Source organism: Euprymna scolopes, chromosome 21 (assembly GCF_053919585.1).
Source record: "Euprymna scolopes isolate OS-2025 chromosome 21, ASM5391958v1, whole genome shotgun sequence".
NCBI classification, from domain to species: Eukaryota; Metazoa; Mollusca; class Cephalopoda; order Sepiida; family Sepiolidae; genus Euprymna; species Euprymna scolopes.
In genome coordinates this window covers 44,987,412-45,013,215 of record NC_136502.1, presented here as the reverse complement: position 1 = coordinate 45,013,215, position 25,804 = coordinate 44,987,412, and the positions used below count along the sequence as shown (strand labels likewise).

General features: G+C 33.3%; 1 protein-coding gene across 1 annotated transcript; it reads left to right on the top strand.

The window, feature by feature from the left end:
- Positions 1–14,353: 14,353 nt before the first annotated feature.
- Positions 14,354–25,516, top strand: LOC145242186 (uncharacterized). Its single transcript, XM_080105183.1, has 2 exons — positions 14,354–15,049; positions 20,382–25,516. Exon 2 carries the CDS (start codon positions 20,795–20,797, stop codon positions 21,596–21,598), a length of 804 nt encoding a protein of 267 aa, XP_079961309.1. The 5' UTR covers positions 14,354–15,049; positions 20,382–20,794; the 3' UTR covers positions 21,599–25,516.
- Positions 25,517–25,804: the final 288 nt, after the last annotated feature.

Below are 25,804 nucleotides of genomic sequence, written 5' to 3'. Positions count from 1 at the left end.
TTTAACCAGAGCCACGTAAGCTGAGTAGCTCTGATTATCATTTTGCCATTGCCCATACCACAATGAGGAAGGGTTGGGGTTTTTTTTGTCGGGTGGCAGAACTATCGACAGAACTCACCTTACTTATGATGCTAATTAAACCAACCACCAAAGAGAAAAAATACCTGATCACTACAAATTATTTATTTTCCTTGTTCTATTAATTATCAATTTGTTATCAATAAAACTTATATTTTTGTATAAATCGATTTTATTTAATTTTTTATATTGTATTTCCCTCTATAATATTCTTGTTTTCTATTTAGATTACAGTTTATTTTAACCTTGCATAATACATTCGCATAGAATTGAGAGAGAAACAATATACTGTATTAGTATTAATTATGGTCATCACTCGAATCGAGTTTTATGTATGTCTTCTCATCTGAGAAGTTAGTCTAATTTGAGATCCACACTTCTCATCACAGTTCCAATATATGTTCCTATTTACAATGCCTCCGGGACAGAGTTAGACACCAGGGTCATTTTTTAACCTGGAAAGGAACAAAAATAAAAATTGTCTCAGTCGTGAAGGATTTCTCCTCCACTGACAGAGAACAAGAAATTGAAGTGCAGCATCTGAAGAACAGATACTACACTTTGATCTTGTCCCGAAGGTGCATCACTGATTTTTATTGCATACTATTCTTGATGTTCTCAGATCTTCAATGTCGTGATGCAGTTAACTTCCAAACTTTTAATCCATATCTTGCATATCATATTCACATACAACTGAGATGGAAACTGTGGTATCGTACCTGGCTTTGTTAGAAGTCACTTTCGGACGACAATATGGTCTTTGAGTTAGCCAAGAACCATGCCAATATTTAATATATATTATGGGTATAAAATATATATATATATATATATATATATTTATATATATATATATATATCAGCAAAAGTGCCTGTCGTTCACTGGGTTCAAAAACAGCCTACAGAAAATGGACTCTGATTTATGAAAGTATGATAGGTTATGAAAAGAAAGGGTTGTAAAGAGATAGCTTCGAATTTGGGGTATCAAAACCAAAGCAAAATATGATGAAAGTAAAAATAAAATAGATAAACCCCATAATTTATTATACCATACCTGTTCATACTGAAACACTTATCACAATATTCTGTGGATATATATTAAAAAACCTTGTTAAACTTTGTGACATATTTCCATTCTATGGGGGTCAGGCGCGAACATACACCCCATAATTTTATTATGCCATATTTCTTCAAACTGAAACATAATTATCAAAGTATACTTACGCAGATAGATATGAAAAGTCTTTATTAAAGTTTGTGCCTATTTCCATTCTATGGAGGCGCGAATGCAGACCCCCACAATTTTATTATACCACCCCTATTTAAGTTAAAACATGCTTACCAAAGTATTATTATGTACATCTATATCAAAAACACTTGTAAACGTTTTTTTTTTCATTTTAAAAATTTTTATTTCCATACTTTGTGGACCAGGTGCATACGCAGACCCCACAATTTTAATGAACTACCATTCTGCCAGATCAAACATACCCATTTCTTTGTCTCGATACATCTTCTATCATTATATGTGATCAGTTTTCTATAATAGTCAACCATATAGGAGCCTATTCGTGACGAGACACACACACACACACACACATACACACACAGACATTCAGCTTTATATTATAGAAAATATATATATATATATATATATATATATATATATATATATATGGGAACGTGCATGTAAAAATGAAATAAATGAAACATTTATAGAATAGAAGGATCACCAGGTAGCAAGTGCTACCTAAAAACATGAACAGAGTTTTGTAAATGGAAAATGGAGAAAAACGAAATTTTATAACAAAACATTTTTATACAAGATATGGAAATATAAGTTATATTTAATCATTTATACAAACACGTTTTTGGTGAAGAAAGTTGGGTTTAGTAGTCATGGGACAAAATGCTCATAGTATGAATATATGTATGCAAATAATATACATATGTGAGTATTTGGCAGCGTGGCATTGAATGTGTGTGTTGGTTTAATTTGTTCTTTTTAGTGCTTGCATATATACGTGAGTAGCAATTCGTTTCTGTTTGCCTAACTGTTACTATTGCACAGGAATGTGTGCACAAGATGACGTAGTAAGGCATAGAGGGAGTGTTGAGCAGACGTTCTGAAATCCTGTTCAAGGTGCAGCTGTTAATGTCTCTGTATCTCTAGCTTTTGGCTGCTTCTTTTATAGGAGTTTCTAACTTTATGTTGGCTTACCATTTTCACGTAGATATGTTACTCCGTGGGATTTCGAATGATTTTCATTGGTTGAAAATATTTTGAACTAACACGTTCATGTCAAGATTTACTAGCTACAGGAAGTGACAAAGCGAATACAAACAAAGCAAAGAAAGTAAAAGAGTAAGCGGTTAGAGCTATTTACTTTTTAGCATTCATCAGAATTGCTTTGCAATTAAGTCATCACAAAACCACATGCTTGCAAACTGTATCATTATTAATGTGATGTTAATTCTACTTTGTAAATTTATGAAGAGTAGAACCTCAGGATACAACATTAAGAATTAGTAACAAAATACAGTACATATATATAATCAAATAGCATTATAAATAACCTGGTAAGGTGGGGCAAATACTGTACCCAAGGGTTGGAAAAACATTGTATTCCACATCGTAACTTGAAAAAAAAAAACATATACTAGGACCACCGTATCCCAGGGTTCTACTGCATTTCAACTGAATAAACTCAAGAGAGAAATAATTTTATTGTAAATTTATTAATATGTTCTGTTAATCTCATTTCGTAAATGTCTATATTTTATATATTATTGAAATATTTTATATATTATTGTCTATATTTTATATACACATTTCATAAATGTCTATATTATAATCCATATCTTGCACATATATTTGATATATTTGAGTAAAACCTACATGCCATATATACCTGGTGAACCAAGTGTAAGATAGATTTAAGTAGGTACACTTAAAGCGATGATTAGAAGATATGTCGGTTGGAGTCTCTACAATAGTAGATGAATATCTATAATCTGGTAGGATGTGTAGTAAACATCAATAAATGTTGTCTAAGCCGATATTGCCACCTATCAGTTTAAAAATGCAACTCTGGAGATAAGGGGCGATAACCATATGTGTCTCAAAATTTGAGAGTTTTGTGCATTGTGTTTGTATGTGCACTGCATGCAAGCTTGGCACAATAGGACTTTCAAACTGTCTCTATAGATGTTCCATCCTCAGTGAGAACTAACAAAAGAAAATTGTAAAAAAGTGAAAGAAAATTGTATTAGTTTTGTCTGTTAATCCCGTTTTGATCTAAATCTTGCATATCAGTTTTGAATACACTTGAGAGAAAATCATTTTCTTGTAAATTGTATTAGTATGTATTGTTGTCACAAACCTTTCTGTTCACACATACCTTACAAGTTGAGCTAACAGATATTCACTAATGCATGAAATTGAAGACAATGTATTAACGAAAAGATATATAGATACTTTAAAATGCCTAGCAAGTAACAAAAGCATTATCATATCACCCACATATATAGTAATTATCTAGAAAAGCATATACTGGAAAAAAATATCTACACTACTATCAGCACAAACGAGACAATCAATGGGCTCAGAAAGGGCAAGTTTAAAACAAGATTGATTCGGCAAGAAAGTCATGTTGTGCATTTGGTATAACTTTGAAGGAGCCGTGCCATCAGTGCCAAACTTTACTGTAAGCAATTGGAGCAAGTCTATGAAAAGTTGAAGCAAAAGTACATGCCTTTGACCAATCAAAATTGCGCTTTGATGCAACAGGATAGTGTCAAGCCACACACTGTCAAGAAGACTAAAGACAAGTTTAAAGAGCTGGATGATGTTGAGGCTCTGCCACAGAAAAGACAATAATCTGATGGAGCAGGACTAAAGGTTCAGGGTTCAAGCCTACCTTTCTACTAAAACTTTTTTTTCTTTTACACCTTCAAACACCTGGCCAACGTTTTTTTTTTATCTACCCCCCCACACACACACACACTTCCAAACACCCGGTAGCCCTGCTAGTCTATATATATAAAAGCGAAAATGTGTGTGTGTGTGTGTGTGTGTGTGTTGCAAAAACTTTTGACATGGGCCACGGATTTTCGCCAGATAGGTATCATTTTACAGCTCCAACCTTCGTCCAACAAATATCGAAAAATTGGCCAAAAACATTAATTCCTTCACCCTAAAATCATCAGTTTTGTACAGGAAAAATGTAGCAAAAAATCCTTCCTTCATTTTGCCTTTTCCACGTCTACTGCGACCATGGTCTTTTCTGTTCAATGCAACACTTTCTGAAGAGTTACTGATTAGACTTGTTAATTTGATGAAGCTGAGGAAGCATCTCAAGAATTCTTGGATCCGAAGCTGGTTGAATGGTATTTTGACCAGATTTGAAAGCTTGTAGATCAATGGCAAAGAGTCTTTAAAAATGATGGTCTTTATTTTGAGGATTAATTTGAATTTTTTTTTTTTGTTAATACTTGGCGAGTAAAATTAAAAAATGTTTTCAAGTGTTTACGGACTTATAGAATAAGAGACAACAAAATGGAGTTTCATTCTATATTCAAAAGCAACTTTATTTGTCATCCTCGTTAGTAGTGGGTACAAGAGAGAAACTGGTTAGCAAGTGTTCTTGTGTAAAGATAGCTTTAATATATTGCCGGCTTGTTGAGGAGAGAACAGGTCAGTCAACATGTGCATCATGCAGCCAGCAGTCGTCAGGATGAAGGAGGCCAGTTAAAGGACAAAGAAAGAGTAAAGTCTTCAGTGTATTTAAGTGTTGTAGTGGGTGTGTATGTCTGTGTCGGTATATTGACGAGAGCAGTTCTGCAGCATGATAAAGAGTGTTCGTTTGGGTACAGCACGTGGAAACAAATGGGAGTTAGAAGGTCATCATGTTAGCTTGTTGTACTCACGTTTGGCCTGGGGCCAAAGGCCCAAGTGAAGTCTGCTGCCTGGCAGGGTCAGGAGGAAAAGAGAAGTAAAAATGGAGAGCATTCTCAGTCTTACCTTTTATTCACTCGGTCACATGATTGAGATTGGACAAGCCAGAGAGAAAATGGATTTCATATCTCGAGCTGCAAGAATTAGCTCCTGCCTGTGATTGCAACAATTTTCGACTGCTACAAACTTTTGAGACAACCTAATAGATTATTGGTTCTATTTCACTATTATGCTGAATGTTATTTATGCATAGTTTCTACATTCTGTATAATTGTGTAGAATTTAAGCGTGCTATCACAAAGGAATATTTTTATATATATCTATATACCTATAAAGTTAAGTTGTTTTGTTTTTTTTTCGTTCTGACATTGATATTAGAAGCCTACTTTTTTCTATTGGTATTTATTTGCTTCCCCACGAAAGCACAATGTGACACAAGGTCATTGTTAATGTAGGGGAAATCCAGCTCCACAAAAAAGGGCACTCTGGAAGTAGGCAAAACTAAAAATTGCTTTAATATAGCAGGGTTTCCCCTACATTGATTAAGAACAAATGAACTTAAGTGTAGCATCAGAACAGATACTAAACTGTAACTTCTTAATACACTCAGTTATAGATATGCGACTGAGTATATGAAGGTTAACTAATTTACATATTCCTTTGAAAAACGAATGTTAATTAATCACTTATTTTGTCAATATGTGTGCAAAAACTCGCTACCAAACTCCTCTCTGAATATTTGGTCTACAGAGTTGAAATTTGATATATAGAATATTATTTGGACCTGTAGCAAACTTTTAATTTGATTTTGAGCTAGCAAAAATTGCTGCTAAAGGGGCCAAAATTGAATACAAAATAGTTGACTGTGGTAGGGTCAATCGAATAAAACATTATTCCTTCTTTTACTTTTGCACATGCGCAAAATTAAACATATATAGCTCAAAGTTGCTTAATTTTTAACCTTTTGCATCCATCTGTCATTAGCTAAGACAGTAGCGATGCTGAAGAGATAAATAATGATTAAGGCTGGAGCACTAAAATTCTGGTTTCAATTTTAGCAGATGGAACCCAAGTCAGATTTTTCATAACTTTTGAAATCATTACTACAAATTGAATGATAACCAAATAGAAGTGAACTTGGCCTTCGGACCAAGATCAAAGTATAGTATCTGTTCTGGTGCTACACTTCAATTTTTTGTTCTCGGTAGGTGGAGGAAAAATCCTTCATAACTGAGACAATTTTTAATTTTTGTTCCTTTTCTCCACATTAAAAACCTACCCTGGTATCTAACTAATTCTGCCCTCGTAGGGAGGCAGAGTAAATAGGAATAATCAATTGAGATTTTGCTCTATAATAAGAAAAAAAAAAAAATCTGCATGTATTAAAATATAATATTTATGTGTAATTTACAACTAGGCAACGTCAATGTATAAATGGTAGAAATATTTGAGAGTTGAGTAAAGAGAATTTTTGTGTTTTTTTTTTAGATTTTCTTGTAAAGTCTTGTGACTTTCAGAAAACTGAATATATTGTCTACATTAACTTCATTAAATAGATCCTTCACATTGTCTATTTGATAATAGTTTTTGTTGGAGACCTTTATAGGCAATGAGTATGTGCTCAAGGGTGAAGGATGACTCGCAAGGTATGCATTTTGCAGGTTTCTAAAAAGTTTGTGTGATTTAGATTGCTCTCATCTTAAGTGTTATTCTCTATATAAATTTTGGAAAATGTAACCTCTGACCTTCTTCAGATGATTTTTGTCAAACTGAGGAATCTGCACAGATTTTGAAATGAAAAGCATTATAGGTAGTTCCATGCGTGAAAACCTAATAAAAGATTAACAAATACAAAAGGCGCAAAATAATTAAACAACGCCTGTTTTTTTTATAATAAAACAAGGAAAAGGTTTATTTCGCATTAAGAAGGACTGTGTCCAAGGCGGTGTAAGAAAAGAAAAAGGAACAGAAAGTTCTCAGGTGTTCTACCGTCTGGAAGCAGAAAACTTAAATTGTTTCCAGGCTGTCCAGTGGAAGTCTTCAATGGGGTAGTTGCAGCCAATGGACAGAGAGGGAGAGGAGAGAGAGGCTCATATTCTTTGGTGGTCAGGACTCCTCTGCTCGCTGCAGGATTGTTCCAGACAGGAGTAAATAGTCCATTAAGGGACACATAGGATTAATGCGCCCTGGTAGCTGACTGGTCAGTGTGTAACCGAATCAATCAACAAGGGGGCATTAATCCATGAGAAAATAGTCTGTTATGGTAACTGCTACAGCATGCTCTCGTTTCAGGACAAAGTAAAATTTCTAAGTAATTCAGAGTATTACCTACACTAAGGATTGAACCTTCAACCTCCAAAAGAGTGTCACTTTTTTTTTTTTTACTCTTTTTCACTCCAAACAAGGCATATTGCCACTTGGTCATAAGAGGATACTAGTTGGGATCATGTTTAACATGGGATTATGGGGATTTGACTCTGTTCACATTACATTTAAACTTCTGCCAGTCAATACAGCCAGATAAGAAAGAAACAAGGAGGAGATCCCAAAGTATAGCAGTCCAAGGGAAGAAACTAAGGACCTCAACAGCAAAGAGATGGGATTTTGCTGTTTGTCGGGTTTGAAGTTATGGTCCATAGCCATGATGTATTGTCTCCTTAAAGTTAGTAGTAGAAACATGCATCACAAAAGATTAGAGACAGCATTGTAGGGCAAGAAAGAGAGTTTTTGTGTGTACCGCATTGAAGTCAAGGTGTGCAGATAGATATGTCAGCTTGTTTGTATTCACGTCTTAGTCAAAGCGCGAGCTCAAAGGCTGGGTAAGTTTTGCTGAGTCCCAAGACAGAAGTTGGGCGAGGGACAGTACTGTCTATGTGGAGTTGTTGTCAGTTCAAGATCTGGGAAGAAAGAGGGAGAGTGTGTTGCCAGTTTAAACTTTTATAAACTCGGTCATGTGATTGGACAAGCCTTTTGATTGGACAAGCCAGGAAGGAAGTTCAAAATCAATCAATATTCAAAATCTTGAGCTGCGAGAATTTATTCCTGCTTGTGTTCATTGCAATCCCATCTGCTACAGGTCAGTTAACTAAATTTTTCTAAGTACTTTATCCATTATGTCGCATATCCTTGTTAAGTTTTGTACTATTGGGTAGTGTTATACTATAAAGTGGCCCTGGGGTGGATTTGAGCCACTGAGTGCTGAGAGAGGGGAATAGACAAAGGAAGAGGAAATAGCTTAGAATAAACAAAGAAATCGGAAATATCCTACATTCAACAATAGATATGAAATAGCTTAGAATAAACAAAGAAATCAGAAATATCCTACAATAGACAAAAGAAGAGGAAATAGCTTAGAATGAACAAAGAAATCGGAAATATCCTACAATCAACAATAGAGAGGAAATAGTTTAGAATAAACAAAGAAATCGGAAATATCCTACAATCAACAATAACAATAGAAACCTACTGATAAAACAAGGAAGTGCAGCTTCCGGTAGCCAGGGTGGGGTGGGCGACCTGATATACTAAGACAGAGGAGACAGTCAGTTCTAGATGCCTGTCACAGCGGATGGAAGTTGGACAGTGACAGTTGAGATCTAGATGCGCTAGGCGACGGATGGGAGTTGATAACGACTACAGTTGAACAGTTTTAGAGTTGACTGTGAAATAGAGTCGTGGACAATTTTTAGAATTGACTATGAAACAGAGATAGACGAATGTAGCATCAATAGAACGGGAGAATACACACTCACACTCACAATCCAACAGTCAATTTATATGTGAACTTTGGCGTTTGTGTTTTTCCTTTCTTTGTTCATATTTCTATTTTGTGAACCACGTGTGTTCTCATTGACAGTCGCCAACGGAAAAGAGGAATAGTCGAACGAAAAATCCACGGTACGCAATGTTGGGAGTCGGCGGTCTGATGTCGAGGAGCCACACACGTGGGGTTACAGTAGTATTATGCCACGGGTTCAGTTTTATATACAAGCTTAAAGCTATCGCTGAAACATGTTTGAGATCTATTCTGTTGTATTTACATCTAATCTCTTGCATATGCACTGTTATGCCTAGACTTGCATAGTGACTAAAGTATTAGGAATCTATTGCACATTCTCAGTTTTCCTTTTCTGTTCAAACCAATTTGTTCACAAATTTCATTAGTTACAGTCGAGACTTTGTGTAGAGACATACATTCCCTCTTGCCTCTCGCTCAGCTGAGATACAAATTGACACTGGAAATCAATCTGTACTCAATTACATTTCTACTCTAATACATGCCTGCCAAACCAACTTGCCTTTCATTGTTATAATCTTTATGTTCCTGGTAAATTAAGTTGATTTTATTGTAGAGAACATATTGGTATTTGTGATAATGGTGTTGAGCACCATAGTAATAAGCACCCACGCTTGGCGTGTCCTTGCTATAGAAAAGCACTCGCACTCACACTTATAACAAAAATGATACAAATGCATATTTAAGTGCTGTTAGGGTTTGAGGTAACAAGATAATAAGACTGATTTTGTCTGACAAGCGGATTTTGTTTTTTGGACATTATCTCATTTGCGTGAGTTCGTCATCAGGAAGAAGAAGAAGAAAAAAGTACTATTGCTGCTTGGTTGAATAAGTGAACGAGTCGTGAGAAAGTAAAGTACAATACTGAGGGTTAGTGCAGTGAAGTGAGAGTTGATGCTGCGAATCGAATGGAGATTTGATGTGGAGGATTTAGAGTTAAGAGGAGTTAGGACTTCTTTTTCCTGCTTTCAATATTTTATTTGAAACTCTGAGTATCTTTTCCTCTTCCTTTCAAGCCAGCTCAGTAACAACTGACTCAACGATATGGCTATCCTCCATCTCGACATTCAACTCACACCACCACTCACTCTACAAAGTAAAATAACCCCCACCCACCTACTTCATTTGAGGAGCTTTGTGAAGTGTGGAATTACTTCCTAGTTTACACAGATATCTCTACTTGATCTTTCGACTGATTTTTAGGCAAAATATCTGCTTTATAAATGCATTTTAATCTTTTAAGGATTTGCTGTTTAACCCATTTAGCAATTCCAAGATTATTTTAGAAAGAAAGAATTAATAGTTAAGTCCTACAGAAATATCTATTCACAGGATGAGAGGGAGGGTCAGCATTTTAAACTAATGTAGCATATTAAACTCTCACCTAGACATTGATACAGTCGATTTATATTTATATATATATATATATATATATATATTTATATATATATATATATATATATATATATATATATATATATATATATATATATATAAGGTGTAAACGATAAATTCGCATCAATTTCAATCTGCAATTTAGGTCTTTTAAAGCAGCATTATCAATCTGAAATATTAGTTGTTGTGCATTTTAGAGTCTGATGTTCCAGATTAGCCATCTAAAAATACTAAAAAATGAGTGTCAGTGTAGAATTTTACCATGAAATGGTTACTACTGAATTGTTCCCCACTGGGCATAACACATCTGCTCCTAGGACTGTTCATTGTGTTGTAGCAAACTTAAGGAAAGGTAAAGACATCCAAAAGAAAGCGCACAGTACGAAAAGCGAAAAAATCCGCACCAGAATGTTTCTTGGTGGTTTGAAACAGTCCATTGCAACAAATGCATCATAGTCAAAGGCTGAACTGACAAAAAAAGCAGAATGTGACCAAAATGACTATTTCTAATGCAGTACAGAAAGATCTTGGGATGAAGTCATATTACAGACGACGTTGTAACATTACAGTGAAATCTAAGACCATTCAGAAAGAGAGAAGCCTCTTGTTAGTAAATCACCTGAAAGACCATGGTGGTACCGCACGCATTTTTATGGACGAGAAAAAGTTCATGATAGACGAAGTCTTCAACCGCAGAAACTTGAGAGTTATCGCTAATGACCCTTCTGGTGTTGCTCCAGTCATGCAGAGTAAACAACCTGTCCCTTTCGTGGTGTTTGGAGCTGTTGCCAGCGATAGGAAAGTCATACCCCTTCACTTCATTGAAGTGGACCTTAAGATCAATATAGTGGAATATCTGAGAATTTTGGAGGAAGTTCTTTTACCCTGGATTAGAAGTGTAACAAAATAATGTGACATCGACAAGAAGGAAGGAACACAAATGAAAATTGTTATGAAAAAACTAGTTTTCATGGGAAAGATGAGGAAGATGGGAAAGATGAGGAAGATGAGAAAGATGAGGAAGAAAGAATGTTGCCTTGCAAAAACAAGTCGTGTTTTGGGGAACTTATCTGTGGAATTCGTCTGGTTAGCGATGTTCATTTCCTGTGGAGTTTTAGCCGTTTGGAGGGGAAAAAAAAGGAGCCTTGATTTCTTTGGTGCTGCAATTACTGTCAAAACTCTTCACACATGTCTGGTATGAATAACGGAGAGAGCTAAGCAACATATGTTGTCTTCGATACCTGACAAACAAAAGAGGTAGAGAATTTGAAAAAAAAACAAAAAAAACGCTTTTGTAGTGTTGGAGAGGAATCTAAAAGGGAAGCCTGTGATTGTTTTCATCCAATCATAGGGCACCCCATCAGTGACATCTTCATAATTCCAATAGAAGAACTATGATCAAAAGAAAGTGATGTTCATCTAGGACTCTGCACCTACCCTGGGTTAAAAACAGTGCACACCTTGTTTAAGAGAGAGTTGCCGCTTTTTGTGTTCTCAAATATCTGGCCCTCTAGCACGCCAGATTTGAACCCCCGCGACTATTAGTTATGGAGCGATGTTGAGAAAGTTTCTAATGCTCGCCCCATAACAGTGTGGCCTCCCTGAAGACCTTCATAAGGCGAGCATTCCGCGTTATTAAAAAAGAGTCCGCTGTCAAGGCCTGTTATGCTTTTAGGGCTCGAATTCAGCAAGTTGTGGACGCAGAAGCTAAACGTACAAAATAAAATGTTTGTATTTAATAAAACAGTTAAATAAACCTATTTTTTACTGCCCTTTCTTTATCAAGTTTCAAAGTTTGAGATTTCAAGCTGCCAATTTATCGTTTACATCCAGTATATATATATATATATATATATATATATATATATATATATATATATATATATATATATATATATATGATTAGTTTTTTTGGAAAAAGAATTCCAGCAGAGTGCTCAATTAAAAGGAAAATCCAAATTTTAAGAGCGTACTTATATTTTGTGTACAGAAAGTTGTTAGTTGAGACAGGTCATTGGTACCGTCGGTTTCAAGCCCGATAATAAGGCCCGTTTAAGGTATCCTTATCGAGCTCTCTTCAGCCAATATTCGTCTATCTTATAACCGGAAGTGTGAAGTATATATACCTCGCGAATCCACGTTCAAATCTCGTTTTGTTTAATCCCCCCCCTTTTTTTTTTTTTTTTTTTTATCTATCTATATCTATATATATCTATATATATATATATATATATATATATATATATATATATATATATATATATATATATATATATATATCGGGTAATGTAATACCTAATTTTCAACTTTGAATTATTTAAATTTAAGATCTAATTTCGAAAAAATGTTTTTTTTATATGAATCGATTTTAATTTGAACCCCATTTAATTTTAAAATCTCTTTCCTTATGTATAAAAACTTTAAAATCTGTATTGGTATCGGTTAAAAACTTAAAAATTCGTTTAATTATATCGAACATTTAAAAATTTCCAAAAATACGTTTAAAGTTTTAAAAAATATATTTTTAATTATATCGAATCACGTTTAAAAATTTCGAAATACGTTTAAAAATTATTTTTTAAAAACCCAAATCTTTCAAGGTTTGGGGAAGTGAGTATTTATCTATCCTAAGTGATTTCCCTAGTTTATTAACATTATTATATTTTTCTATAGTTTTAAATTCGAAATAGATTATAAATTACATTTATAAAATATAATTTTTTATATATATATATATATATATATATATATATATATATATATATATATATATGATATATGACATATATGATATATATATATATATGACATTAATTAAAAATCTATAATATAATTGCGATTAAAATCCAAGTTTACCGACTAATTATTTATGTATTTACAATTTTTTTTCCTTATATATATATATATATAAAAACAACATCTAAGTGTTGTTCTTTTCATTGATCCAATTTATTAGGAGACCCTTCCTTCTATGTATGCAACTTTTCAAAGCTTCACTCCTCACATTTAAACATTTTATTTTTGGGTCATGAATGGACCGGAGGATGTAGTATTTCTCTGCGTTACAGAGTGAGCATTGACTTAATTCCGGGACGTATGCTGGTCTATGCTCTATTTTTCTCCATTTTATGGAAAAGGGTGTATTTTTTTCTTTAAGCTCCCACACGCGGGTAGCTAATGCTGTATTCATCCTTGTTTTAGCTCTAAAGGAGCTCATATGTGCATAATATCTTTGTTTAAATTGGCCTTTTGTCATACCTATATATATTTCCGGTATATTTGTGGATCGTTCCGTTACTGTGGCCTCATAGACAAGGGATTCAGCTTTACAATTACCCTCCAATGGACAGCTATTTTTGGTCCTGCAAGAGCAGCCTGCGTTATCTATCTTTTTTGGTTCTTTGGATATTATCGACTTTATTGATGGAGCTGTCGAGTAACTAACTTTCACAGTGTTTCTATTAAAAAGTTTATGTAGTCTATGTGTTCTTGGAAAATGTTTGTCTAGAAGGCTAAGAAAACAATGCCCTACTCTAGTTTTAGTGTTCAATGAAAACGGAGGTAAGAACCAGATTATTTTCCGTTTCCTCTTTCGTTTTATATTTTCTTTATTCTGGGTTTGTTGAAATTTTATGTTATTTTATGTATAAATAAAAATATAATTTGGGTAAATTTATAGAATAGCATTCTTTACGGAATTAACGCCCCAAGCAAAAATGTAATTCAATATTACATGAACATCTTGCTGGAAACAAGAAAAATAAAAACAAATTTAAAAAAAACAAAACAAAAACAAACAAACAATTATTTTAGAAGTTAGAGGTTGACCGTTGATATCTGTTTCGTGTACAAATTTGGGTATATTTTACTGTCAACAGTCCTTCGAAAAAGTGGTCAAAAAGTTAAATATATAATAAATAAATGTTACCAAAGGCAAGGTAAGTTACTCTTCTATCTAACAGGGTAGGTTTTTAGTGTTTTAATTTAATGTAAAATGTTTAATTGGCTCGAAAAACAAGCGTTTTCAAAAGGCACGCGACCTCAAGAAAAAATGGCCACGTAACAAATAGTGTGGCCACTTTTTCTTGTGGTCGCGTGCCCTTTGAACTTGCTACATTTTAGATTTTAGTAAAAACACTAAGACCTACCCAGTTGGTTAGAAGAGTAACTTATTTTGCCTTTTGAGACATTTATTTTTTTATATATTTGATTTTTTACCACTTTTTCGAAGGATTGTAGAAAGTAAAACAATAAAACATACACATAAATTTTAACGTAAACTGAACCTCACTAAAATATAAACCCCCTCCGCCAAATTTATCGATTATATATATAAAAAAAAAAAATGATTAATTGCTCCAAAACGCTAGAATAAACGTGAAACTGCACTCTGTGCGTTTAATTTATGAACGAAAGTGATCCCCACTCAATTCTAAATTTGTATTTTTCTTCTTTCTGCCAAGTTCACACGTAATCTCCTAAAAAAGTACAAACTCATTTTATGCTTGTAGGAGATTTAGCCAAAATAATTTATAAAAATTACCCCAATAGTTGTTCTTAATTTATAGTAACTAGATTATTTTATTTAAAAGAATTACGTCGTTGACAATTTTCAGCTCGACGGGAGAGTTATCTTCTCTTGCTAATCACTCTTTCTATTTTGGGTTCAACTTGCTTTGTTTTAAGTTCGAAAATGGAATTTTGAGTAAAAAAAAAAAAAGAAAAGAAATTAATCCCAAAAGTTTAATTTTATGATTCCTTATTATCATTTTTTTTTTTATACAAAAAATTGAAAAAAATCATCGAGCGAAAGAGAAACAAACCATGTAAGTATATATTACCTTCTCGGAATTGTTTTAAATTGTTTCAGTCCAAAGTGCAGAATAATTAACAGTTGAGAAATCGCAAACAAAACAAGAACATGACTTATACCAAATGCAATAGAGTTTAATTATGTATCAACATGTATACATTTAGCATGCTGAAACTGTTTTTTATTTCAAAAATTGACAGATATTACCTTTTACTACAACAGAACACTAGGTACCTCCAACGCGCGCCACAGTTTTATCCCCACCCGATTTGTAACACGATGTAATTGTAATTTAATTTAATATTATCATCGTAACTTTTTTACCATTTAATAGAAAAAGCTTCAAATAAACTGCTAATATTTTTTTTAATTTTTTACAGCATACAAAAATAATGAAAATGCGAGACAAAAATCGTGTTTACATTATCGACGCTTTAAAAAAACAACGTTCCTATGTAGTGACGTTTTTTAAGCCGTTCACAAACCCATGTTTTAAAAATCTAGTAAAAATCAAATAATAATCATATTTTCCTGAAATTTTCGATATTCAATCATTATTAAATAAACTTACATATTAGAAGTAAGTTTCGATAAATATATGAGCGGAAATATATTTTTTTTTAGGTGTTGTTCTACCCCCCCCCTATATTTCACGGGCCGAAAACTAAGCAACATAAATATGGGTTGATAAAAGTTTCAACATTTTTTAAAGCTGAAAAGATCAAATAATTAAAAAAAAATAGTAACTTTTACTGTTATTTATTTCACTTACCTAAAAGTTGTAAATAAAATTGGACATAAATTCAATATTGTGTTAAAAAAAACAACACTTTCTGGATAATTTTTTTCTCGGTAATATAATTATTCGAATTACAACAACAACAACAACAAAAAAACATTCTAAAAATAATTATTTTTAAAAAGCTTTAAATGATATTAAATTCAAATACTACGCGATATGAAGTTTTTAATGGATTTTTTTAATAACCGGTTTCCAATAATAAAAAATATATATTCATATAAAAGAATATAAGACTATTGAGATAATAAAAATTGTAAATCCAAAATCAACCTTAAAAAAAATCGTTTTGATTTTATTATTTAAATTGATAGAGGGTTGGTTCTTATGTTTGGCGCTTTTTTTTTTCAAAAATGTACGGAGGCTTGTAAAGAACATTATTTTTAAATATTTTTTTTTTTTCAACAGAAGACGTTAAAATTAATTTTATTTTATTAACTCTAGTCTGTGTAGTTCGTTAAGAAAAAAGTATTTGTTTTACAAACGGTAAGTTTTATATTATTTTTTTATCCATAGCAAAAAAAAAAAAAAAAAACGTAACTCCATTAATAATTCAACGTGAACGCTTATCCATAGAAATTAACACAAACACACGAAATGATGACGTCACTATTAAAATGTGTACTATTGACGTTTTACACATCGCCGTGGAGGTACCTACAGAGCACCGACCACTCTAATTTTTTTTTTTTTTTTTTTTTTTTTTTTTTAGTTTTTTGGGGTTGCTGACAATGAATCAGATATTCAAACCAGTCGCAAATTTCCCGTTTGCATGGTATTAACCCCTTTACCCCGGGACTATGTTGCGCCCTTTTACCCTTGTCAACTTCAAGTTTCATGTAGACATTCCAATAAATTAAAACGTTTTTGAGTGTGTAATTTTTCAATAATTATAAATTGTTTTCTTAACCAATTGTAATTCTGTATTAATATTAATAAATAATGGTGTTAACTTTTTTTTTCAATGAATAAATTGTCAGTAGTATAATTAATGAATTTAATTAACTTTTATGCAGTTTGTCTTATTTGAAATTTTTCATGAATAAATTGTCATTGTATCAGTGAATTTAATTGACCTTTCAACACTTAAAATGCACTTTATAAAAAATAATTTCTCAACACATTTAGAGTAGCCAACGAAGCAAAACCGAGGTAAAAAAAAAATCACAATTAGTTGAACAAGTAACTGCTCGACAAACAAAATGTTACTTGCAGACTACTATTGAGTAATGAAGCCTTAGGTACTGCTTGAAAATTTTTTTTTAATTTTCTCGCCAAATATTTAATGAATTCCTTTGGAATAATGATACTAATAATTTCCATGTTCTTTTGGTTCATTTCAGATATTATTTTATATAATTTGATATAATATCAATTTAAAAAAAATCCTTTTTACAAAATCATTCCTTAAGAGTTTTCCAACCGGGCAACTATTCATATTAACATAACATAACATTTAATAACTGTCCATTGGAACTATTGCTGTTACTACTACTCTTTATTTCTAACAGCATCAGACTGACTGCTTACTAGAATTTTTGACTTCAAGCAGTTTATATTTTCTTATCGCTTGCACATTGATTTTTACACAGAGAGAGAAAGAGAGATTGAGAGAGAGAGAGAGAGAGAGAGAGAGAGAGAGAGAGAGAGAGAGGAGATATGGGGGAGAGAGAGAAGGGTGAGCAAGAATAAGGAATGAAGCCATAGGTAAAAAAAGCAAATTTTAAATTTCTTCAAATATTTAATGAGGTCCTTTGGAATAGTGATAATAATTATGCCCATGTTATTCTGCTTTATTTGAGATATTTTTTTAAATATATTTTGATATAATATCGATTTAAAAAGAAAAATATACTTTACAGATTTGGATATTACGGGTTTCCCATTGTAACTATTTATACTAACTTTTCTGTCAAACCACGCTAAATGACTATTTATAATACTTTTACACAATAGCTGCCAACTGCAACTATGCGTATGCTAACTGATCGCTTGTTAGGACTATTGATGTTATCTTTTCATTTTAATCAAACCTGCTTGTGTGCCCGGTTGTTCATAAATAATTTTATCTGTTTTTTTTTTTTTTAATGGATATTTTCTTTTTTTGCTGGAGTTTTCGTTATAGGTAATTATTAACAGGAAAATTGGTGAAAGTCAAAATTAGCACTTGTGGCAATAAACAAAAATAAACAAAAAGCTTCAGCGGTTACATACCTTTCATGGAATGTCATAGATCGAAACACAGTGAAATGTTATTTGGTGCTAGTGCACTTATTGATCTGCACTATTTTTAAATAGTATTTTTAAGTTTAATTAAAGTTTTACGATACCTGTTCTCATTAAATTGTTCGGTGAAAGTACCCACACTATTTTTTAATAGTATTTTCAATTTTAATTAAAGTTTTCCGATACCTGTTTTTATTAAAATTGTTAGGTGAAAGTACCTGCACTATTTTTTAATAGTATTTTCAATTTTAATTAAAGTTTTACGATACTTGTTTTTATTAAAATTGTTAGGTGAAAGTACCCGCACTATTTTTTAATAGTATTTTCAATTTTAATTAAAGTTTTACGATACTTGTTTTTATTAAAATTGTTAGGAGAAAGTACCTGCACTATTTTTAAATAGTATTTTCAAGTTTAATTAACACAAGACCGCTCATGCACCTATGCAAGATTATGCTTAAGGTTGTCAAGTGGTTCATTATGAAGTGCTGGCAACAAGTCAAATGATCTCTGGAGAAGTATACCCGCGGTAATTGAAACGTTTGCAACTGGTATTGTGCCAGGAACCAGCAGTGGTGAATTGCAAAAGTATGCTTTTCCTCCATGACAATGCAAGACCGCACAAGTGATCAAAGATAATGATTATCACTTCATCCACTCCCTGGATAATCATCTTCGTGGGAAATCCTTCACCAATGAAACAGACTTGTGCCAAGCTCTCACAGACTTCTTTGCATCCCCCCTCCCGAGTTTTACTGCAAAGGGGTTGAACAGCTGAAGACGTGTTGGCAGAAGGTGTTGGATTCAAATGGCAATTACTTCAAAGACTAAATATAAGTTACACATACTGTGAAATGTTTCCTTTTTTTCCTTTAAAAATGGCATGCATTTAGGCAGCATTCTTTCATTTAAACATACAGTAAAACCCCAGAATACAGCATTAATCCGTTCCGGGGTTTGAATCATAAGATGAAATCACTGTATGACGAGATCTAAGCAAAATTTTATACAGTACATATTAAAAATTAGTAGCAAAATACAGTACAGTATATAATACACATGTATATAATCAAATAACATAAACAACAGTGTAAGCCAAGGCAAATACCATAACTAGGAGCCAGAAAAACATCATATTCCAAATCGTAACCTAAAAAAATCATATCCCAGGACTACTTTATCCCAGGGTTCTACTGTATATTATGAAATGAGTCTTTTAGTTTAATGAGACTTCATATTCTTCAATTTTTTGAACAGTCCATTTAGTATTTTCTTCACATTGGTGTATATAAGTTTCCTGGGTTTGTTGTCTTGGTGTGTTTATATCTTTATTATCGAGATTTTTAATGGCTTGTAAATTATAATTTAAAAAAAATTATTTTAGGGTTCCTTGACTTTTTGGCTAAAATCAAATTGTAGTATTTGTTCTCCAATACAGCTGTGCCATTTGACATGTAATTATCTCCCTTGAAAAATAAACGCTAAAAATGTTTAAAGCTCTATCGTTTTTTAATAACATCTCTTTAATTAATTATATTAATAATTATAAGAAAAGTACTATAGATGAAATGATTGTGTATATATACAATAACATTTGTTAATGCCAATTATAAAAGTATATTACATAATATTATTAGAAACTGTGAAAAACATGCATATGCAAATAACCCAGATCGAGTTTTATTTGAAAAAGTATGAAAATGGATATATATATATATATATATATATATGTATATTTGAAAAAGTTTGAGAATGGATATATATATATATATATATATGTATATTTGAAAAAGTTTGAGAATGGATATATATATATATATATATATATATATATATATATATGTATTGTACTATCACGAGGCAATGGTGGATGTGTCAGGTAGAGATCTCCCTAATATGGCTAACCCACACAGGCTGTTATAAGGAGTGGTGCACTTTCCTTAAGTAGTAACACAAAGCTGGATACTTCACCAGACTGGATAAATTCTTGTTATGAAATCCAATAAGACTAAGGGACCAAACAGAGAGATATACGATAACATATTAAAACTGTCAATTGGGGAGAGGAAAATTATTCTGAACTTCTTAATAATTTAGTATTTGTTGGATAAAAAACTTTAATGAGGGCATTCGATTATCTATGTATCTTATATAGAGTTCAAGTGTTAGTTCTAGGTAGGGGAGGGGGGCCTTGATCTTTGAGAACCTCAACTGAAGGAAAGTGAAACATGAAAGAAAAATAAAGTATTTTGATCAATTTTAAATGATAACAGAAGCAAAATTTTATATACATGTTAATATTTGTTCTTTTTTTTTGCAGATTTTACTGGGGAGCTTTTTTAAAGGTTTTTGGAAGAACCATCGATCTGTATCTGATTAAAAATTCTACAATTATGCAAATATAGAAAAGAACTATTTTTTTTTAAAAACAACAAATATAGTTATACATATATTATTCTTTTACTGTGAAAATCAGCATTATCAAAACTTTAACAGATTATAAATAAAAAGGAAAGGATTTTGGGCGGACTATCAATTTGCAGCTGATAAAAACTTCTGAAAAATTAAGAAGATACGCAAGTGCATAGAAGAAAGAACTAATTCTTGTAAAACAACAGACATATTTATACATAATTTTTTTTTAGTTTGCAAATCAGCATTGTCAAAATTTCATCAGGTTACAAAATAAAAAAAATATTTTTATTTTGTGCAAGAAACATCGATTTGTACCTGATGAAAAATTCTGAAAATTCAGAAACGATGCAAGTGCATGTCGGCAAAAAATCATTTCTATGCGAAGTATGCAATCGCATTTTTGGGAAAAGTTCCACGTTAAAAAGACACATCCGAACGCATACAAAAGAGAAACCGTTTGTGTGTGATGTTTGTGAGACAGCGTTTTCTGTGAAATCATCGTTGACGATCCACCTACGGATCCACACGGGCGAAAAGCCGTTCTCATGTCAAGTGTGTGACACGTCATTCTCTGACAGGTCGACGCTGACGAAGCATATGCGACTGCACACAGGCGAGAAACCATATTCCTGCGACCTCTGTGAGGCAGCATTCGCACAAAGTTCCCAACTGAAACTACACAGGATACGCCACACAGGTGAGAAGCCCTTCTCCTGCGACGTCTGCGGAAACGGATTCTCACACCAGTCATACCTACGGGTGCACATGCGCATGCACACTGGCGAGAAGCCATTTCAGTGTGAGCTGTGTTCAGCTGCGTTCTCAGAGAAATCCAAGTTAACGAAGCATTTCCGAATACACACAGGGGAGAAACCGTTTTCTTGCGGCGTGTGTGGGGCGTCATTCACGGGCACATCGAATTTAAAAGTGCACATGCGTGTGCACTCTGGGGAGCGTCCATATACGTGTGAAGTGTGCGGTGCTACATTTGCGCAAGAATCGTGTTTGAAAGTTCATGTTCGAATACACACCGGAGAGAAACCTTTTTCATGTCAAGTTTGTGGATCTGCATTTTCGATGAAGTCGACATTGAATAGACACATGAAAAGGCACACAGAATAAGATGTGGAAACAATTCCTGGAAGACACCAAAGCTGTAGCAAAATCCATAATAAGCCATAAAGAAAACAATGTCTAAAACTGTTTAAAGACTACATGGACTCTGAAAGAATATATATTATGCCGGTTGTGATAGGAACAACTGACCTAATCTTAACCCTTGGGCTACGATGGTATTTTTGCACACATTGCCTATGATGAGTATGAATTTTATCACATCACATAAATCAAGTCTGGGCTCTTTGAAAAAGAATCTTTTTATCAAAAAACAATACAAACATTCAAACATGGGTTTCATTCATTGATTAATGCAGTTAGGGCAAAGAAGAATTCCATAGTCATTGAAGACACCATGGTTGCAGTTGTTTGTAATAGTAAAAACTAGGTGTTAAAAAATTAACAGCCAGCATAGTCTAAGGGTTTTAAAACAGCAAAGGATTAGAAGAGATGAACAGGAAAAGATATCAAGATCTAAAGAATGATTTAAAAGCGACATGGTCTCCTGAAAGAAATCAACATTATTCCAGTTATGATAGAAGCAACTGGCCTAATGAAAACAAAATCTTAAGAAATTTCTGAAAACAATCCTTAAAGACTATATGGACTCTGAAAAAAGCATATATTATGCTTGTTGTGATAGGAGCAACTGACCTAATGTTAAGAAAAGCAAAGGATTAATACAGTTGAATGGGAAAACATAACAAAGATATCAGGACCAAAAGAATGATTTTTAAACGACATGGTCTCTGAAAGAAATCAACATTATTCCAGTTGTGATAGAAGCAACTGGCCTAATAAAAACAAAATCTTAAGAAATTTCTGAAAACAATCCCTGGAAGACCAAACTGGCACAAAATACAGCGAGCAACCATAAAGGGAACAACATCTATCTATTGGATATAAATTCAAATTGTAATAAAATCAAGTTCCCTTTGATCTCTTAAAACTAGCCAAAGTAAAATCATAAAAAGAAATAGAATAAAACTTGGAAACAATCCCAGGAAGACTAAGCTGTAGCAAAATACAGATAGAGGCCATAAAAAAATAATGTCTAAAACTGTTTAAAGAATACGAGGGTGTGCAATAAGTAATGTCCCTGACCCACTTCTCATAGCAGTAGAGCAACAAAACTTGGCACAGTTATTAGTCTTTCTCTACATAGGAATCACGCGCAGTTATGCATTTCTTCCAGCGTTTGATGCAGCTCTGGAGACCGTTTTTGTAGAACACCCCACGTTGGTCCTCCAACCACGACGTGACTTCAGAAATCAAGGCGGCATCATCTGGGAAATGCTTTCCTTTCAAAAACAACTTCATGGCTGGGAAGAGGTGAGAGTCAGAGGATGCAGGGTCAGGAGAGTAGGGAGGATGGGGGTGGATTTCCTAACCACACGCCGCGTGCTTCTGATCTGGTGACATGCGAGTTGTGGACCGGAGTGTTGTACCGCAGGAGAAGGGTACCTTTGCTGATCTTGCCCCGCTTCTTGATTTTGATAGCTTCGCTTAATTTCCTCAAAAGTGAAGCATAATAGGCTCCTGTAATTGTGGTACCCTTTGCCAGGAAATCTGTCATCACTACTCCGTCCTGGTCCAAGAAAACTGTGAGCATGACCTTGCAGTGGTCAGTCCAAGTGCTTCCACTGCATTGACTGGGCTTTGGTCTCTGGATCATAGTGATGGACCCAGGTTTCATCCTGTGTAATGAGTCTTTTGAAAAACTTTGACTCATCTTCTTGGCACATCTCCAAATTCATCCTCGAGCACTTGACACATTCTCACTTCTGGAATGTTGTAAGCAACTTGGGAATCCATTTGCCAGACACCTTATGCATATGTAAATGGTCATGAATGATAGTTTTCACAGACCCTGTACTAATCTTGACATCTTTGGCTATTTGGCGAATAGTAATGCGCCAATCTTCCAAAATGGCAGCCTCAACTTGATCGACAGAAGCCTCAACAATGGGCGACCAGGTCTGGGAGTTGTTTCCACAGACTTCTAGCCATGTCTGAATTCACGATGCTAGCGTTTTACAAGGTCATATGATGGGGCATTATCACCATAAGTTTCTTTCATTTCATCAAAAGTCTCCTGTGGTGTGCGTCCTTTCAAATACAAAAACTGGATCACTGCTCGATATTCAACAGGCTCCATTTCACACCTGACTCAGTTCAAACACCTGTAAAACAGAAACCACAATTAGTTCAGAGCTGTAATTTGCCACATAACCCGTAGAGATATAAATCATTGCACATGCAAAATTTCAGCTAGATCAGACAACTGAAAGTGGGTCAGGGGCATTACTTATTGCACGCCTCTCGTATGTGATCTCTGAAAGAAAGATATATCAGTTGTGATAGGAGCAACTAGTCTAATCTGAAGAAATACATGGAAAGAATCTCAGAAAGACCAAGCTGTAGCTAAATCCAAATAGAAGCCATAAATGGAACAGCGTCTAAAACTGTTTAAAGGCTACATGGACTCTGAAAGAAGGATATATTATACCGGTTGTGGTAGGAGCAACTGGTCTAATCTAAGAAATACTTGGAAGACAAAGCTATAATGAAATACGGATAGAAGCCCTACAGAGAACAAAATTTTTTTCTTACAAGAGTGCTAGAGTGCAAATCGTAATGAAATCAAATGTTAGCTCCAGGTGGGCGCCCTTTGGTCTTAAAACTAACTGAAGTCAAATAATAAAAAAATGGTTTTAAAAATGACATGGTCTCCAAAAGAAATAAACATCATTTTATCTTTTGTGATAGGAACAACTACCCTAATGAAAAAAAAAAATCTTAAGAAAGACTTGGAAATAATCCCTGGAAGACTAATACAGATAACAACCAAAAAGAGAACAACTTTGATTCTTAACTGAACCAATCGGATATAAATTCAAATTGTAATAAAGTCAAGTGTTTCCTACAGGAGGAAGCTCCTTGATTCCTTAAAACTAACTGAAGTAAAAGAAATTAAAAAAAAAATAGAATCTCAAGAAACCTCTCGGTTGGAATGTATGAGATCGTGATTAAATATCTGGCATGTGGTAGGATGCCCCATCCTCAGCTAGAACAAAATGATCAGAAAAAAAAAAGGACTACTGAACCATGTTTGAATAAGCATTTCCAAAACAACTTTCACGTAAAAATACTTGAATATTTTTTATTTGGTTTTGACTAACGCTACTTCAGACACAGTAACCATTTCTCATTAAAATCGATTTATATTTTTAAATAGGAAAAATGTAACAGCAAAACAGTTTGGTTTTATCTGATCGCATGCTAATTTGTTAAAACTGAATTGTGCTTACTGTTTGCGGTAAATTCATGTTCAACTCGATGAAGTGATATTTTACTAATAAAATTTTTTACAAATATTGTGATTATATTACACAAAATTTATCTTTTCCAATCTCTATGACTTAACTGTGCTAGCCGTTTTGAACAATGGGAGCTAAACCTAAGCAGCAACATTAAATCCTAACATTAACCTACAGAACCAACACCCAGCCTCTGGATACACAGTGATTGTTGGTGCTAACTCTCAATATTTCATCTGGAGACTTTCATCTCGATCAGTAAAATAGAGCTATGTCTATTTTTAAATAGCTATTTATGTAATTTTCAAAGAAATTCATTGCAAAAGTCCGTTCAGAAATGTTTCAAAGACAATTTATTTCAGAGCGCACAAAATTCTGAATTGTCTTTTTTTTTTAATACTATAAATAAAAATGTTAAAAAAGAAAAATTATCAGAAATTAATGAATATCTATTATATTGTTATATGTATATGTTTATATATTTGTATGTATAGGATTCACTCCTAAACTAATTAACTGATCATTATAAATTTTGAAACGGCTATTAGACATAAGGAGTCCATACGCATGTGTAACAGAGCACAGATGTGCGTATGCAAATGTATGCAAAATGGCGTCACTAATAAAGAAAAAGACGACAAAAGTCATGCTTGGTAGGAGAATGAGGAAATTTCGTTATAACGGGAAAAAGTGAGTTGAAGTTCTTTCCTATTCTTTGTCTACTTTGTGACTGAGGCTGCAACGTGTTGGGTAACGTTATAAATGGTTTATAGTTCAATTTAATCTAAGTCAAAGAGGACAGGAATTCTTCATGAAAATTCAGACATCTGATTTTTGTTAAATTTTAACAGCAAATATTCTATTAGGTTGAAGAGAAGTTCTTGCAGAATTT

Bases quoted from the DNA above. Each gene is read 5' to 3' on its own strand.
- LOC145242186 (XM_080105183.1), top strand. From the start codon at position 20,795: ATGAAAAATTCTGAAAATTCAGAAACGATGCAAGTGCATGTCGGCAAA.